Source organism: Sorghum bicolor, chromosome 2 (genome assembly GCF_000003195.3).
Source record: "Sorghum bicolor cultivar BTx623 chromosome 2, Sorghum_bicolor_NCBIv3, whole genome shotgun sequence".
Classification (NCBI taxonomy): domain Eukaryota; kingdom Viridiplantae; phylum Streptophyta; class Magnoliopsida; order Poales; family Poaceae; genus Sorghum; species Sorghum bicolor.
In genome coordinates this window covers 54484387-54501591 of record NC_012871.2, presented here as the reverse complement: position 1 = coordinate 54501591, position 17205 = coordinate 54484387, and the positions used below count along the sequence as shown (strand labels likewise).

General features: G+C 41.7%; 1 protein-coding gene and 1 non-coding gene across 2 annotated transcripts; both read left to right on the top strand.

Moving 5' to 3' along the window:
• On the top strand, positions 745-4303 carry LOC8067286 (receptor-like protein kinase HSL1). Its single transcript, XM_002462180.2, has 2 exons — positions 745-3420; positions 3626-4303. The coding sequence occupies exons 1-2, from the start codon at positions 912-914 to the stop codon at positions 3973-3975; spliced, it is 2859 nt and encodes a 952-aa protein (XP_002462225.1). The 5' UTR covers positions 745-911; the 3' UTR covers positions 3976-4303.
• TRNAV-CAC lies at positions 16480-16553 on the top strand. Its single transcript has one exon. It is a non-coding gene; the product is annotated as a tRNA-Val (tRNA).

Here is a 17205-nt window from a genome sequence, read left to right as displayed (position 1 = left end):
CGCCAGTAAGGATTTTTAATTTTGGTGTTGCAAATATTTCGGTCACCACCGAAATTACTGAATTTTATGAAATTCGGTGAATTTTTTTTTTAGAAACTAGCACATAAAGTATGCTTTTTTCTGAGCGAAATTTGGCCCAAATTAATTTGTGAAAAAAATCCAAAAAAGATCCATGTTGCCATACTATCTTGTTGTTTCACAATAGTCAAACTTTGCGAAATTCGGCCAAAATTAATTTTGAACCATGGTTTGAATTTTCCTTACTTTCGATGGCCATATCATCAGTTACTCGAATCGTGTCGTCAACCTACTATAAATACATGTATATCCAAATGCTTGGTCCATTGCGAACGTCACTTGTCATTACTTTCATAAGTCCACAGGTAACGTTTTCGATGTCGACAAACGGCTATTTTGACCCAACAAGATGGGAGACAGTTAATTACCAACGACTACATTGACCCAACATGGATGGAAGGTGATTAATTACCCGACGACAACTGTCGCGTCGATTTATTTGTGAAAAATGTATCCCTCCTGAATCCAAATTGCTAGGCACACCACACTATTTCCATCGATGATACATCTACTCACCCAGCGTGAGCCATCTCTATAGAATTACCTCAGTAGATAGATGGGTTTGGTGACATGTTTTTTACTTAGGGCCTATATCTTTTTTTTATATAGCTACTCAGGGCCTATCTGGGTGTACCTCCGTTGGGTACCCCTACCAAAATTACCCGGTGACTTCCAATGGGCACTGATCTTCCATCTATAAGAGGAAATCATGGAGAGCGAGCCTTCGAATTCTGTGACGGTGTGACCAAAAGTCCAAAACATAACTCCCTCCTCAAAACCTCCGCTCTCCAGTCTCTCCACTCGCCCACCACCGCCACCGCCAGGCGCCAGCCATGGATGCCACCCGCTGCCTCCTCGCGTTCCTGCTGCTCCTGCTCCAGTCCATTGCTGGCGCATCCTCCGACACCAAGCATCTCATCGCCGCCAGGTTCGCGCTTCGCGACCCCACCGGCGCTCTCGCCGGCTGGGCCGCCGCCACCAACCGCAGCTCCCCGTGCCGCTGGGCGCACGTCTCTTGCGCCAACAACTCCACGGGAGCCGTCGCTGGGGTCAATCTTTACAATCTCACCCTCGGCGGCGTCTTCCCCACCGCGCTCTGCTCCTTGCGGTCCCTGGAGCACCTCGACCTCTCCGCGAACCAACTGATGGGCTCGCTGCCGTCGTGCGTCGCGGCGCTCCCGGAGCTCATCCACCTCAACCTCGCCGGGAACAACTTCTCCGGCGAAGTCCCGCGGTCGTGGGGCGCCGGGTTCCGCTCGCTTGCCGTGCTGAACTTGGTCCAGAACATGCTCTCGGGCGAGTTCCCGACGTTCTTGGCCAACCTCACCGGCCTCCGGGACCTCCAACTCGCCTACAACCCCTTCGCTCCGTCACCATTGCCGGAGAAGCTCTTCGACCTAGCCGGCCTCCGCGTGCTGTTCATCGCCAACTGCTCCCTCAACGGTACCATCCCCTCTTCCATCGGGAAGCTCAAGAATCTCGTCAATCTGGACATTTCGAGGAACAACTTATCCGGTGAGGTGCCATCAAGCATTGGGAATCTGAGTTCTTTGGAGCAGATCGAGCTCTTCTCCAACCAGCTCTCCGGTAGTATTCCCATGGGTCTAGGGGGGCTCGAGAAGCTGCATTCGCTGGACATCTCCATGAACCAGCTCACTGGGGAGATACCGGAGGACATGTTCACGGCGCCGATGCTTTCTAGTGTGCACCTGTACCAGAACAATCTGTCCGGTCCGTTGCCGGTGACGATGGGGACGGCGGCGCCAAGTCTGTCTGACCTGAGGATTTTCGGCAACCAGTTTTCAGGGCCGTTGCCGCCAGAGTTTGGGAAGAATTGCCCGATCGGATTCCTAGACGCGTCGGACAACCGGCTGTCGGGTCCGATTCCGGCGACGCTTTGTGCTTTTGGAAATCTAAACCAGCTCATGTTGCTGGACAATGAGTTTGAGGGCCCCATTCCGGTTGAACTGGGGCAATGCCGGACACTCGTGAGGGTGCGGCTGCAGAGCAACAGGCTGTCTGGCCCAGTGCCACCAAATTTTTGGGGATTGCCCAATGTCTACTTGCTGGAGCTTCGTGAGAATGCACTGTCAGGGACGGTTGATCCTGCCATTGCCGGTGCCAAGAACCTATCCACGCTGCTCCTACAGGACAACCGGTTCACTGGTACTCTGCCTGCCGAGCTGGGGACGTTGGACAGCCTGCAAGAGTTCAAGGCCTCCAACAATGGTTTCACTGGACCCATACCTCAGTCGATTGCCAAGCTTTCATTGCTTTACAATCTTGATCTGAGCAACAATTCTCTCTCTGGAGAGATCCCAGGGGATATTGGTAAGCTGAAGAAACTGGCACAGTTGGACCTTTCACATAACCACCTCACCGGGAATGTCCCTTCGGAGCTTGGAGAGATCGTCGAGATAAATACACTTGATTTGTCAAACAATGAGCTTTCTGGTCAGTTGCCTGTGCAGTTGGGGAATCTCAAGCTAGCTCGTTTCAACATATCCTATAACAAGCTCTCAGGGCATCTACCCAGTTTCTTCAATGGCTTAGAGTACAGGGACAGCTTCTTGGGCAACCCTGGCCTGTGCTATGGGTTCTGTCAGAGCAACGACGATTCAGATGCCAGACGGGGCGAGATTATCAAGACGGTGGTCCCCATCATAGGTGTTGGTGGCTTCATCCTACTCATTGGCATCGCTTGGTTCGGCTACAAGTGCAGGATGTACAAGATGAGTGCTGCTGAATTGGATGATGGGAAATCTAGTTGGGTGCTGACATCCTTCCACAGGGTGGATTTCAGTGAGAGGGCTATTGTCAATAGCCTTGATGAGAGCAATGTGATTGGTGAGGGCGGTGCAGGCAAGGTGTACAAGGTGGTTGTAGGGCCACAAGGTGAGGCCATGGCTGTCAAGAAACTCTGGCCTAGTGGTGTGGCAAGCAAAAGGTTAGACTCATTTGAGGCTGAGGTTGCCACGCTGAGCAAAGTTCGGCACAGGAACATTGTAAAGCTTGCATGCAGCATCACAGACAGTGTCAACAGATTGCTTGTCTACGAGTACATGACAAATGGTAGCCTGGGGGATATGCTCCATAGCGCGAAACCCAGCATCTTGGATTGGCCCATGAGGTATAAGATTGCTGTTAACGCTGCTGAAGGACTCTCATACTTGCACCATGACTGTAAGCCCCCAATCATTCATCGAGATGTGAAGTCAAACAACATCTTGCTTGATGCCGAGTATGGTGCCAAAGTTGCTGATTTTGGTGTTGCAAAGGCTATTGGGGATGGCCCGGCTACAATGTCCATCATTGCAGGGTCTTGTGGATATATCGCTCCTGGTTAGTTACTGATGCCTAACTGTAGTTCTAGATGTTTACTTAAGTTGTTGTGCCTCTGCTTTTTACTTTATCCTATGTCTTTTCTTTAGTTGCTCTGTATAGTTTTTGAAAAGTAGTATTCTAGTAAAGTGAAGCTACAGGTTAGAGCTGACATCTATTGCATATTACGAGTTCTAATGCCTGACTGATCTGTTATGCATTGCAGAGTATGCTTACACTCTCCATGTAACTGAAAAGAGTGACATATATAGCTTTGGTGTGGTGATCCTTGAGCTTGTTACTGGAAAGAAGCCGATGGCAGCTGAGATTGGCGAGATGGACCTGGTGGCGTGGGTATCTGCCAGCATTGAACAGAACGGGCTAGAGTCTGTGCTTGATCAGAACCTCGCTGAGCAGTTCAAAGATGAAATGTGCAAGGTCATGAAAATTGCACTGCTCTGTGTCTCAAAACTTCCAATTAAACGCCCACCAATGAGGTCCGTGGTGACGATGCTGCTGGAGGTCAAGGAAGAGAACAAGCCAAAGATGAAGGCGGCGACAACTCTGCTCATCTGACCTGGGGAGGCAAACCCATCTGAACAATAATAAATAAAAGTAGTGTTTGCTCTTCTTGGGATAATGTACTAAAACAATCTGCATTATATCTCATCTTGAGAAGTTCATTCCAGGTAGCAGCTAGCTAGGTCTGAAACGCAGCATGGTGATTGCTAAACCTTGTAACTGTAGTAGCCTTTTGCTCTGAATGAGAAAGTGCTGGCTGCTGTCAATTTTTCTCTGGCATTTTTTTTTATGTTCATGACTTTCCAGGTAGCAGCTAGCTAGGTCTGAAACACAGCATGGTGATTGCTAAAGCTTGTACTGTAGTAGCCTTTTGCTCTGAATGAGAAAGTGCTGGCTGCTGTCAATTTGTCTCTGGCATTTATTTTTATGTTCATCACTTGCTAGTCCCATCATGGGTGGGGTTCACTTCCATTCTTTTGTGCCTATTTCTGTCCCAATCTTTTCCACCTGGTTCTGGTAAGATACTTTGGAACATCTTGTGGACATGATACAGTGCCTAATGACCCAAAACTTCCTTGGATATCAATCTAACTACAGAAAGCACGGTTGTATGCAATATTATGCAATTATCTGCATCAACTAAGATACATATACATATATAGAAAAAGAATTGGATATATCTTTCGAATGCTCTGTACACTGTTATATATAGCTGCACATGAAACTGGAACATTACTAATTAAATTGGACTGCCTTTTTATTGCCAAGAACAGGACTGTATTTTTACTATTTGTTCTGTTCCTGGAGTACTATTAATTTTTTGATTCCTTCAGCTTGTGACCATCCAGTCCCGCCTCGGCTGCTCGGTGTTTGCTGGCCTACCGAGCAGACAAGTCAGTAGCGGAGGACCTTGCCTCATCGACACGCATATGGCTGCCCTACCGAGCGGAACGACGATGACACTCCACCCCCACAGGAGGAGCCACACATAGGTTGGTGTAGTTTCTCATTTGATCTGTCATGTACTAAAGTAACAGATAAGGAGACACTTAGATAGGAAATGAAAATTTTGAGGTTTCAATGTTTCATGCAAGCTGCATAACAGTCATAATTTTTTTATCACTTGCTTTGGATATGGAAAAAGAAACATGACTCTGCACATCCCCTGATGTATCCTAGATCATTAGCCACCACATTGATCAAACTTTGCTTGAAAAATAACTTTGTCTATCAACCATCCATTGACTCTTCATGGAACTTTTTCACTAACAAAGTATCAGATAAGGAGACACTTAAACAATAGGAAATGGACATTTTGATGTTTCAATGTTTCATGCAGGCTTCATGTTTTTCATTGTATTAGTGCAATTCATTGTATGTACATATGAAAGCTTCATCTAGATTTTAGGATATAAATTTTTTCTTTGCCATCCGTGCTCACCTTCATGTGTTGGCAGCCGTTTTGAGCACCTACAACAAGAAGCTTTCAGGACAAGCTGCCTCAGGTCCATCTCTTCTACCCCCATTCTTGGCCAATGAACAGCAATCATGTGCAGACAGATAGTTCTAGAGTTTGCTTGGTTGATATATAGTTCAGAGTTTTTCTGACCAATTTTTTTAAAACCATTGCAAGACGGTGTCCTGGGGTCTTTAATTCAACCAAGACTATACTCTGACCTTAGGTTCATGTATTCTATTTCTTTTGTTCTGAATTGCTCTGGTCAAATTTGTACAGTTCATTGTAATCAAGGAAGGAGGATGATCAAGCCTCCTATTGCCCTTGTTGAGTAGCAGTTTTGTACTACATCATCTTGCTTTTGAAGAGATGCATATACGGTTTACCAAACATTAAGACATAACCAAGTACTGAACAAGTTATTTTAGATATTTTAGAAAATTAGTATGTGCTCTTGCTCATGCTGAATAATGATGCGTGAGGTAGTATTTTGATGGATACTAAAAAAACAATATATGAGGGCAGCAATAACAGGTCATATATTATTTCTGAAAAGCAATATATGATGCTGAAAATTAGAGGTATGTGTTAGTCATTTCTTAACTTGAAGACTGCAAATACTGTTCCCTGAAATGCTACATGCAGAGTTATATATCCGTTCATCATCACACTTTTTGGTTATCACTAAAAAAACATCATAGCCTGCAGTCCTAGTTAAGGCTTTTAATTTGTTATGATATATGGGGATAAAGTGTGTTGTATTTTTTTTAAAAAAAAGATAGTGTGTTGTATTTTAGAACTGTGGGGTAAGTTAGGAGATTCTGAAACTTTGTGACGGCAGCATTGATGTACTCCCTCTGTCCCTGAAAGCTTCAATTCCTAGAGTTGTCTTAAGTCAAACTTTTTAAACTTTGACTAAATTTCTAGAAAAAAACACTAAGATTTATAGTACCAAATTTATATCATTAGATTTATCATAGAATATATTTTCATAAGATACTCATTTTATGTTATTGATATTGATACTCTTTTCTATAAAGTTGGTCAAACTTAAAAGAGTTTGACTAGCACGGATTCTAGGAATTGAAGCTTTTAGGGACAGAGGGAGTATGTCAAGTTCTTCTCCTAGAATCTGTCTTTATTGACTTTATAGCATCTCTTTTATCATTGTGAACTGTTCTAAGCTGTTTAGCCTGCATCATTATATATTTTGTTTTTTTAGACAAAAATTATATATTTTGTTTATTTAGAAACAATTTATGTGCCGCGTCATATGGACAACTCTATTGTTTCAAACAATTCAGTCTTTTCACTGTTAATTCACTCTGCATTTCATTTATAAAATAAAAAAGCTTGCAATTTGGACCCCAATCTCATCAAACAAGAGAGACGAATGCTGGGATCAGTTCATCAGTTAGGTATGTCACATTAGAAAATGTTCCAAAAATATTTTTTTGGGCAAGTTTCACAACAGCTTGGGAGCAGTTCATCAGTTAGGTATGTAAAAAAGTTACAACTAAGACTGAGCATTTATGTTTTTAGATCTGCATTGCAACTTGCTTTCCCTATGCTACATGCTTGCTTTCTTTGCATTCTTCACATGTTTGCTACAGATTTACTTATAGGACTTGTGTGATGAATGGGTTCTTCTGGCCTTTTAAGTTGGTTGCAAATTTTCTTTAACCGCTATTTTTGGTTTTACACAATGAATCAAATTGACTGAAATATGTTTTAACAAGATGGAAGGATTGCATTGTACATCATTACTGGAAGCTGGAACCACATGGGTGATCGGGAAAAAGAGTTTTATCAGTTTTATTATTGGTAGTTATGTGGTGAGGCCTTTTCATTTGTTGATAATATGCACTAAGATATCACTTCTGTAATTTCTTTGTGCAGAGTACAAGTTCTATATTGGCAAAATTTACCTGCAGCTTTTCTGTATCATCAATGAATTTGTGGTATTCATGTGGTTGCACTAATTGATCATTCTACTTAATTGTGTTCTATTTCTGGAAATAATTTATACAAGGCAGTACTACCTGCTCCTTTGATGCAATTATTAATGATGTATGGTCCCACTGCTTCTTTTAACTACTGCTTTTGTTTGCCTCCTTTGTCCTAGCAGGCAGACACTGTCACACTGCAATGAATCAGTTTCATGGAAACTGCAGTAGAAATAGGAGGAAAAGAAGCTACATACAGAAAGACCGTGGTTGGTGTGGCTCCAACTCCATCCACTCCACTGCTGTAGTCAGAACCTCAAATAGCAGCTTCGCCTCGGTACGCCAAAAACAGCTCCGGCTCCTCTATTCCATGCCCAAAACGGCTCCTCTTCGTCCAGCTCTGTACGCTGCAGGGTCCAGAGCAGCACCAAATAGACCCAAAATCAGTGAGGTTTCATGGCAGCTGGATATACTTATGATATTCTGTTGACGCAAAATTCTGCTGATTTTTTCAGAGGACTCCACGTCAGCACAAGAGGACCTGGGAGATCTGCTTAGTTCCAGTGCAGGATCCGTATCGGCGCGGTGTGCGCGGGCGTGCCAGTCTGTTTGACCATTCAACTGACAAGGTATAGATGATCTTCGTGAAGCACAGGCGATCGGCCGAAACGTCAGCCGATGCAGGCTATCGGCCCGACGGCCGATAGGAGACGGGGTGCCGATGGGCTCTCGTTCCACCATGACCAGAGCCGCAGACCGATGAGATCTAGACCAGTACCGCCACCAGTATCTCTAGGTGTGACGACAGCGATGCGCCCGGAAGTCACAGTCTGGAAACACTTAGCGGGATAATGATCTCGACCGCACCAGCCGCGAATCCAGATGAAAGCGATGCGCCATAAGTCGAAGATCCACAATACTCGATAACTGTGAACAGATCTGGACGAGGCGACAGTGATGCGCCCAGAAGCCAAAGCCCAGAACATGCTCGATAGACGGGGAACTCACATCTTGTCGGAGATCGAACTGAAGCGATGCAGCCCAGCTTGCATGAAGAAACTCGTCGAGGGACTACTTAATCCTACTCCTAGTGCTGGTAAAGTACATGCGATAATGTAAAGGTATTGATAAGATAGATTGTATTGATCTGTGGAGATAACTCGATACAACAGCGAGGGCTTATATTTATACCCTGAGCTGACCCACAATCCTAACCAAACTTGACTAAACAATACTTGTATAAAAAGAAATATCTAAACAGACCTGCCTAATTATAAAGATACACGGACTCTAATTTCTCTTGTATAGAATCCTTGCTAATGAAGTTTTCTTCTCTGACTTGTCCGTGCAAATATAACCCACACATGCGTGATTAACATGTACTCTTTTGGTTACTTGCCCTCCGTGACATACAGCTGCACATGGAGCCAATCACCTTTCTTGCATGTGGATTTATCTCTAAGTAATGAAACTTTTCTGGCGTAATCCTTTTATAGCCGATGGTCTTCTTTCTAGCTCCTGAATTTACTAGCAACAATAATACATCAGTGCACCAAATTTATGGTGTCCACATATTCCTTCGTTTTGCACAGGTTACAAGCACCATAATTTGCCACTTCTGTTCTTTTATTACTTCCGAGAGTGCAAACTTCTTTTATCTGATGACAATAGGAAGTTGCAGGACAAATCTTTGGTGGGAGTGTAGGGCCAGACGGCCAGTGTGCCTAGACAAATGAATTGGACTTTGCGGCTTCTCATGGCATGAATTGATTGGAATGATTGTGTTCTCAGCGCTTAGTACTTTAGCTTCAGCTTCTCTATGTTAGTGGTATACCACTTCTTTCGTTTCTTATTGTTATTATGCACATTCGATGCCTTTTTTTCCTTGAATGAGTGAAACATTGGTGACTCTTTGCCCCCTCCCTGTGTTGCTATCCCCCATTCGTAAAAAGTATCTACCAGAAGTCCACAAGTGTATAGGCAAAGGCGAAAACGATCCAACGCAAGCTCACACGTCATATACCCCACTAATGATTTTGTACAAGTTCAAGAGCATAAAAAACAAATTTAGAGAGCATAATAAATGGGCTTACAAAATTGTGTTGAAGTAAATTGCAAATGCATGAAAAGGACAAGATAAATTCAACCATGCTATTTAACACTACCTCGATCCCAAAGAAATTACACTCATTTTTTTTAAAAAGGGGAATATATTAATATCTCAGCTTCTGCATCGATCAATGCATAAGAATTACACTCCGGTTTTCTTCCGCGCCAATTTATTGTAAGTTTGACCAAAGTTATACAAAATCTTGGCAAAATTTATGTTATCGAATAAATATCATTAAATTCATTATAAAATATATCTTCATAACTACTAGTATTTCGTGTCATAAATGTTAGTACTCTTCTCTATAAAATGTCATGTTTTAGAGAGTAAAAAACCAACGGACTCGCATTTCTGGAAAGGCTTGATGAACATCAAAGATACCTTTATGAGCTTTGGTTCGTTTAAGGTAAAAGACGGGTCGCAGACCATGTTGTGGGAAAACACTTGGTTGGGAAACAAACCGCTTAAGGATAGTTCCTGGACTTTTCAATATTGTAAGACTAAAACAAGATTTAGTGGCTCAAGTTCTTAGTTCATCCCCACTAAATATTTCTTTCCGTCGAAATTTAGTGGGTGCGAACCAAAGGGATTGGCACAGAATTGTAGCTTCTTTACATGATTTGAACTTACGGGAGGAAATGGATGTTTTCGTCTAGGCTCTTCATGTATCTGGAAGTTTTACAGTTAAATCCATATATGCTGCGTTAGGGTAAGTGTTTCACAAGATATTTGGCGTATTAAAGTCCCTATGAAAATAAAAGTATTTTTGTGGTACTTAAAAAAAGGTGTGATTTTAACCAAGGAATGGTGACAGGAGGTGTTGTTTCCGTTATTGTCCAGAAACCATTCAACACCTTTTTTATCGATTGTCTTTATGCCAAATTTTTGTAGCGTACTGTATATTTACTTTTTAGAATTTCACTTCCTCGAAGTATTGATAATCTAATCTTTTTAATAGTTGCTTAAAATCGGCTAGTAAGAAATTTAATGCATTGTTATTAACAGCAACATCGGCGCTTTGTTGGGCAGTTTGGATAATAAGAAACGAGTTGGTTTTTGACAAATGCAGACCAAAATCTTTTTGGCAGGTTCTTTTCAGCGGAACACACTGGCTACGGCAATAGGCAAGATTACAACGGCTTGATGGCATGCAAGAACAGCTGACCCAAGCTGATCAACGTCTAGAGATGTCGGCCTTGCACTTCTTGGTTCTAATGGATGGTTGTCTATTAGACGCATTAGTCTTGTTTAGTCAGAACTTTACGCTCATTTCGTTATCTTTTTTTTTTTGCTGTATTTGGAATTATTTGCAGCTTGTGGATTTGCCTACAGGTGGAACGTTGTAATAATTGGCCTGATTTTATCGGTTGATAGATGAAGCTAGATATTTACTATCTTTTATTAAAAAAAGATAAGAGTGTACGCCAACAGTCCTTAAACTTGTTAAGCCGTGTCATCCCTATCCCTAAACTGTCAAACCAAACGTTTAGGCATCTAAACTCTATTCAGGTGACCAACTGATGCAGAGGTCCAACACACAAAGCAGCAGCACCACCCAAAGGGATGTTCTGGTGCCCAACACAGAAGGCAGCACAATAACCTTATTGTATCTTGCATACCACAATTGCAATAACTAATGATCTGCAGGAAACCACATCCACAATGCAAGCACAAGTCCTTGGACCATTGCCTATTTGCCTGACAATCAGTACATTTTATCCAACCAACCCGTTGCCCGTTGGCAGACCTGTGCCTGGCAGCAGCAACAAGGAAGAGGCAGATATCGACAACAAGCAAAACGACCAAAAAGGGAAGGTCAACCAAGAAATCCGCAGGAAAAGATTGGAGGCAGATGGGCAGTAGAAGGGCGCTAGTAATGATCCCAGAAAAGTGTAATATACAATACAGTAGCAATGGTCCTTACTTTTGTTCAAAACATGAACCACGTCTATCTTTAGTTTACTATAGTGATATGCAACACAAACTTGTAATGGCAAAAAATGAAATGTTTTTTCGACATTGTCATTCAAGTCCTCAGTGTGAACAAGTTGTGTGACAGTGAATGCAATTCTGTATTCAGGCCTTGTTTAGTTCAACCCGAAATCCAAAAAGATTTCAAGATTCTCTGTCACATCAAATCTTGCGGCACATACATAAAGCATTAAATATAGATGAAAATAAAAATTACTCACATAGTTTGACTGTAAATCGTGAGACGAATCTTTTGACCTTAGTTAGTCTATGATTGGACAATATTTACCACAAACAAACGAAAGTGCTACAGTAGCGAAATCTAAAATTTTTTCGGAACTAAACAAGGCCTCATTCACAGATCATCTACTCCTTCTGAATAAATATCACATTCCAGTACCAGCTTTTGGTGTCAGCCGCAAAATACATCATAAACATACAGCAATTGAGGATCTATGGAACTTTCTTGTGCTCCTACAGCAATGTGCAAATGTGCAGCAAACTACAGACTTTCTTGTGCTGCTTTCTACCTCCTGCAACCTCTCCTGCCATTTGTTCTGCTTTCTTCAGAGTTGAGAACCTCCCTGTAATCCCCATCCACTACTGAAGGAAGTCGAGACCTGGGCCTCGGGGTCATGCCCAGAGTAACTGGGTCGCCGATTTTGTTGAGGCATGGGACCCCAATAGAGTTTAGGTGCCTAAACGTTTGGTTTAACAAGTTTAAGGACTGCTGGCACTTTGCTCTTTAGATAATTTGACTTAGTACAATCAGCTTCTTTTGGAACGTAGATAGGAGTATTTCAGGCAGGCGAACAATATTCTGAATTCTGAACATTAGAAATCCGAATGCATAATCTATGTCGAGCCCACTGAGATGTCACTCATGGAAACCACCATGATTGAAACTGGAGATCTCGCATGCTTGTGGGCTCCATGAATCTCCTCTTCACCAAAGGCACTGTGGGGTTCTACGAGCTGCAATCTTGGACTTCTGAGCCCCCGAGCAGCCAATGGGATGCGAGTGCCGGAGGAATCTTGTGATTGCCAACCATGATGGCCAAAACGAGCACAATCGAATCAACAAAAAAAGGTAACAAAAGAAAGGTACTAGCATATGGCGTGAAATATTATATGAGTGAATGCAATTGAGAAGAAAAGCAACAGTCGGAGCACTTGCTGCTTTGTATGAGGACTCAGAATTCAGAAATTCACAAGGAAGTAGTGCTGTTTCCTTTTGCTAGCCTTTTGAAATGGCCCACTCTAAATGTGAACATACAAAGTCACTCCAGTGTCTGAAATTGTCAAGGTAGTCATCATGCATGAACAGACAGAAGAGAGTATTTATCTTCCTCATTTGATGTGTGTCTGAAACAGCAACTGCTATTTAAAATGGCCCACTCCAAAGGTAACAAAAAAGTAACAATCGAATCAATAAAAAAAAAGAGTAATATCCATATCAAACAGTAAATTGATGTGGTCTTGATATCAAACAGTAAACTCATGGGAATCTGCCTAGGAGTGTCTTTTGCCTCGGAAAACAAACCACACGCAGACGGTTAGGATGAAATTATCCTAATATTTGTAACAGTAGTATTGCCTATTGACAACTCGGTGACTCCGGTGACCATAGCCAGACGGCGAGAGGGCACTACTAGGCCGTGTATATAAGAAGAAGAAGAAGAGAAGAAGAAGAAGAAGAAGAAGAAGAAGAACAAAAAAAAAAAAAAACTATGTGTATCCAGGTTGTTATGTGTTTGCCTGGGCCTTGGGCCGGTTCATTTTCTATACTCTGATAATGGACGGCCCTCTATCACAGCTGCTAATGGACCTATGCTCTGTCGTGTCACTGAGGCCTGGTCTAGTTCTAAAAGAATTTAGCATTAAATATAGATAAAAAAATAACTAATATATAGTTTGTCTGTAATTTGCTAGACAAATCTTTTGAGCTAAATTAATCCATGGTTGGATAATAATTACTAAAAATAAACAAAAGTGCTACAGTAGCTAAAATTAAAAAAAATTGCCAACTAAACAAGGCCTGATTAGCGGTATCTTCTTCTCTAGAAAAAAAATACTACAAATGGAGATTTTCTTTTCGCAAATAAATAAATGGAGCTTTTTTTTAGTTTATCTAGTGAAGTGTGCCCAGTAGACAATGCCACTATGGGTTAAGGTGAGCCTGGTGGCTGGTCTTGTACCATGTCATGCAGAGGTACCATTGACTTCTAAGGGATTCATAACAAAAATCCCTAAGGGCAAATACACAGAACCATTGATTATTGCTCCCTGACAAAACGGCCGGCCTGCGTTCTCTGGTGACACTTTCGTTCATTTAATCTTTAGACGTATATTTCTAACATCAAATAAATTTATTTAAAAATTAGATTTAAATATCTATCTAATGATACTAATTTTATAATATAAATATTAATATTTTTAATAAATATTTAATAAAAAAATTTTATAAAAAATGAAAACGACAAATATTTAAGAATAAAGAAGTAGCATACAAGACACTTGAGCAGGCGCTGTAGCAGTGTGGCACTGTAGCACTGTAGGAGCTGGCCTGTAGCACTGCAGGAGCAGGCCAAGCCGGTTGCCATGTAGCAGGCACTGTAGCGCTGTAGCTGCTACCTCTTTATTCCTAAATATTTGTCGTTTTAGTTTTTTATAAAAAAATTTTGATTAAATATTTATTAAAAATATTAATATTTATAATATAAAATTAGTATCATTAAATTAAATTTAATTTTTGAATAAATTTATTTGAAGTTAGAAATATACGTCTAAAGCAAAGGGTGGGCCGTTTTGTCACAAGGAGCATCCTGCCATGATGGGCGGCGGGGTTGCAACCCGCCATGATGAGTGGCGGGGTACTCTTTGCCACGTACCCCACCACGTGTTAGCCACGTCAGCAAGGTGTCTCCTGAACCATGCCACATCAGCGGTAGTACCCCGCCGCCATGCATGGCGGGGTTCTGTGCATTTGCCCCGCCATGCATGGTGGCGGGTCCAAACGGTCTAGTTTTGAAAATATTTTCATAAGCGGATCAAATTTGAAATATGTTTTAAATTTGGGCTAAAAATAAAAAAAATTCTCCGTGGACACCTCAAAAATCTAGTTGCGCCTAGTATCCGTGGACGGAGGGAGTATGAATGAAAATAGGGTTCCCCTCAGGTCCAAAATATCTGAACTGTCAAAAATGGAAATAGAATCGAACGTATGACTAGATTGGTATGCATTCTGTTCTCTGTTCCATCAAACATCTCCAAATTATTCAATCAGGCATCTCCTGGAATTCACTACTAACTATAAGCATGATAGTTGACCAAGACTTCGAATCAAAACAAGGCCTTGTTTAGTTGCAAATTTTTTTGCAAAATGGGTACCGTAGCATTTTCGTTTGTATTTGATAAATATTGTCCAATCATGGACTAACTAGGCTTAAAAGATTCGTCTCGTCAATTCCGATCAAACTGTGCAATTAGTTTTTATTTTCGTCTATATTTAATACTTAATGCATGCGTCTAAAGATTCGATGTGACGGGGAATCTAAACAAGCCCCAAATCAGTAGCGTTTCTTGAGTTAGACATTGATGCGCCCACAATGGGTGAAAAGAGAAAAGTATTGATATGAACAGGTGGCTAACACAAGAATATAAAATGGCATAGAAATAGTTTTGCAGCAGAGGTAGAGCATGTCAGTTATGAATTGTAGAAGAAAAAGAAAAGAGCAGTGGAACTTGCATATACAATTCGAACTAGAATCAATCAATTCTGACACACGGCGCCATTACTAGTGGAGTTACAATATTTATCAGAATATTCACAAGTATTAGCAAACCCAATACATACTGGTAAGATTAAATCAGTAAAAAAGGCCTTACTTTACTTGGGTCAGCACTAACGCCATGCACATCCGAAGTCCCTAATGTCCAAAATGAACATCCAAAATCCCTGATGTCCAAACCGAAATCTAACAGTACCACACGATGACTACTTTGACATCCCGCGAAGGCTGGTCTGACATAGGCAAACCCAATTTGCAATGTCTCTCCGTGAATTTCGTGATCTGCCGGTTCAGTTTCTCGAAGGTGTTTATAGGGGTAGGATTTACGTATGTGTACTCATAGAGGGTGAGTGTGCGTGCGTTGCGAATGTATGTGTTGTATTGTCTAATTTTGAAAAAAATAGTTACACATATTATTTTTCAAAAAAAATATTTTAACTAGATTTATAAAATATTTTCAACACTTTTATGTTGTATTATATTTATGAAAAAATATTTCAATATTATCCTAAAAATATTTTCATGTGTTGTAAATATGACTATGTTTTTCTATGTTTAATTAATTTATTAAAAATATTTAACTTCTCAAAAAACAAAATGTGGACGCTTAAGCTTATCAGCTAGCAGACATAGAATAATATTTTTCTCGCAACAAATTACTGTCAGCATCAGCATCAGCAAATAGCCGTAGAAACCATCAACCGGAAGGGCATAATCCAAAATTATTAGGGGCTCTCTGGATTTGTGGTTTTATGATTCTAGCCTGGAAATCTGTTTTTTTACCTCGTATATAGAATCCCCCGTTTGGAAATGCCCTGGATTTCTTTGTAGCCGATTTGAGAATTTGAAACTAATTGCAAACAGTGCCTGAGTAGTTGGACTCTATTTTTCAAAAGTGTAGTTGAGCTCTCTCTTTCTATTTTCCATCTAACTGAACTGAGTAGTGAGTAGGACCTTCAATGTACTCTTCCTTCCTTCCTCTTTTTTCCCGAGAGAGTCTTCCAAAACCCATTCATGAATCTCCTCGAAACCGAGAAAGAAAAAACTGTCATTGATTGGTCCATGGGAAGTATGCCCATTTGTGAGCAATGTTAACGAAATTTCATGCAAAGCGCACCATGTGCCCATAGTGTATAAAAATCCCACCCCTTCATTTTGCCAAGAAAATAATATGGGATCTTGCTAGGAGCTAAAGTAGGTGGTTACCTTGCCAAAGCATCTTTTGCCAAATGACAAGTAAGGGAATCCAGTTAATTAGCGTGAAGCCTCCAACAAAAACAACTTGTCTGGGTGGTGTAGTTGGTTATCACGTTAGTCTCACACACTAAAGGTCCCCAGTTCGAACCTGGGCTCAGACATTTTTATTCGTTTTGTTTTGGTTTTTTCCATTTCATTTTTATCCTTTTTTTTTGTTTTTTCCATTTTATTTTTTGTTGGATCAGTCAGATGGCCCACACAGTGATAATACAAATAGTTTGCGTTATCAAATCTTTTCCCAGTTCCATTATTTGTTATGCCAGAATGTCAGATAGCCCACACTGTGGTAGTACTACAAAGATTTTGCCTTATTATACTGTACTACTACATGACTTTTATGTTGCTGTATTTTTGTCACAGTTCATCCCAGGATCCCACCACCCCTGATTGCGCTCAAGATAACAGAAGCTGCTGCTGGAGTAGAGGCGTTCCTCACGCTCCTCACGTTTCGAGATTCGGGGTCACAGATTTGCCGTGACCTGTCTGCCGATCATCGTCGCATCCAGACAGCAGCAGTACTCCGCAGCACGCCACCTGCTGGGCTCCAACCGCTCGACACGGCAACGCGTGTCCACCGGTGGATCCCTGCCGCCGCTGCTTGTACAAACCAAACGCCCCAACAGCTGGAGCTGCCAGCGGTCAGCTGTCGTACCAGCAAAGCGCACGCGCCGTGGGGCGGACACCTGGACTGGACTGGACTCGACCAGCGGCCGGCTTCCCTCCCTTCCTTCCTTCCTTCCTTGGCCTTGTTTA

What these genes read in the sequence shown, in the direction of transcription:
- LOC8067286 (XM_002462180.2), top strand. Translation starts at nt 912, where the DNA reads ATGGATGCCACCCGCTGCCTCCTCGCGTTCCTGCTGCTCCTGCTCCAG. An exon ending in TTGTGGATATATCGCTCCTG is followed by an intron (nt 3,421 to 3,625) that starts GTTAGTTACTGA and finishes TATGCATTGCAG; the next exon opens with AGTATGCTTACACTCTCCAT.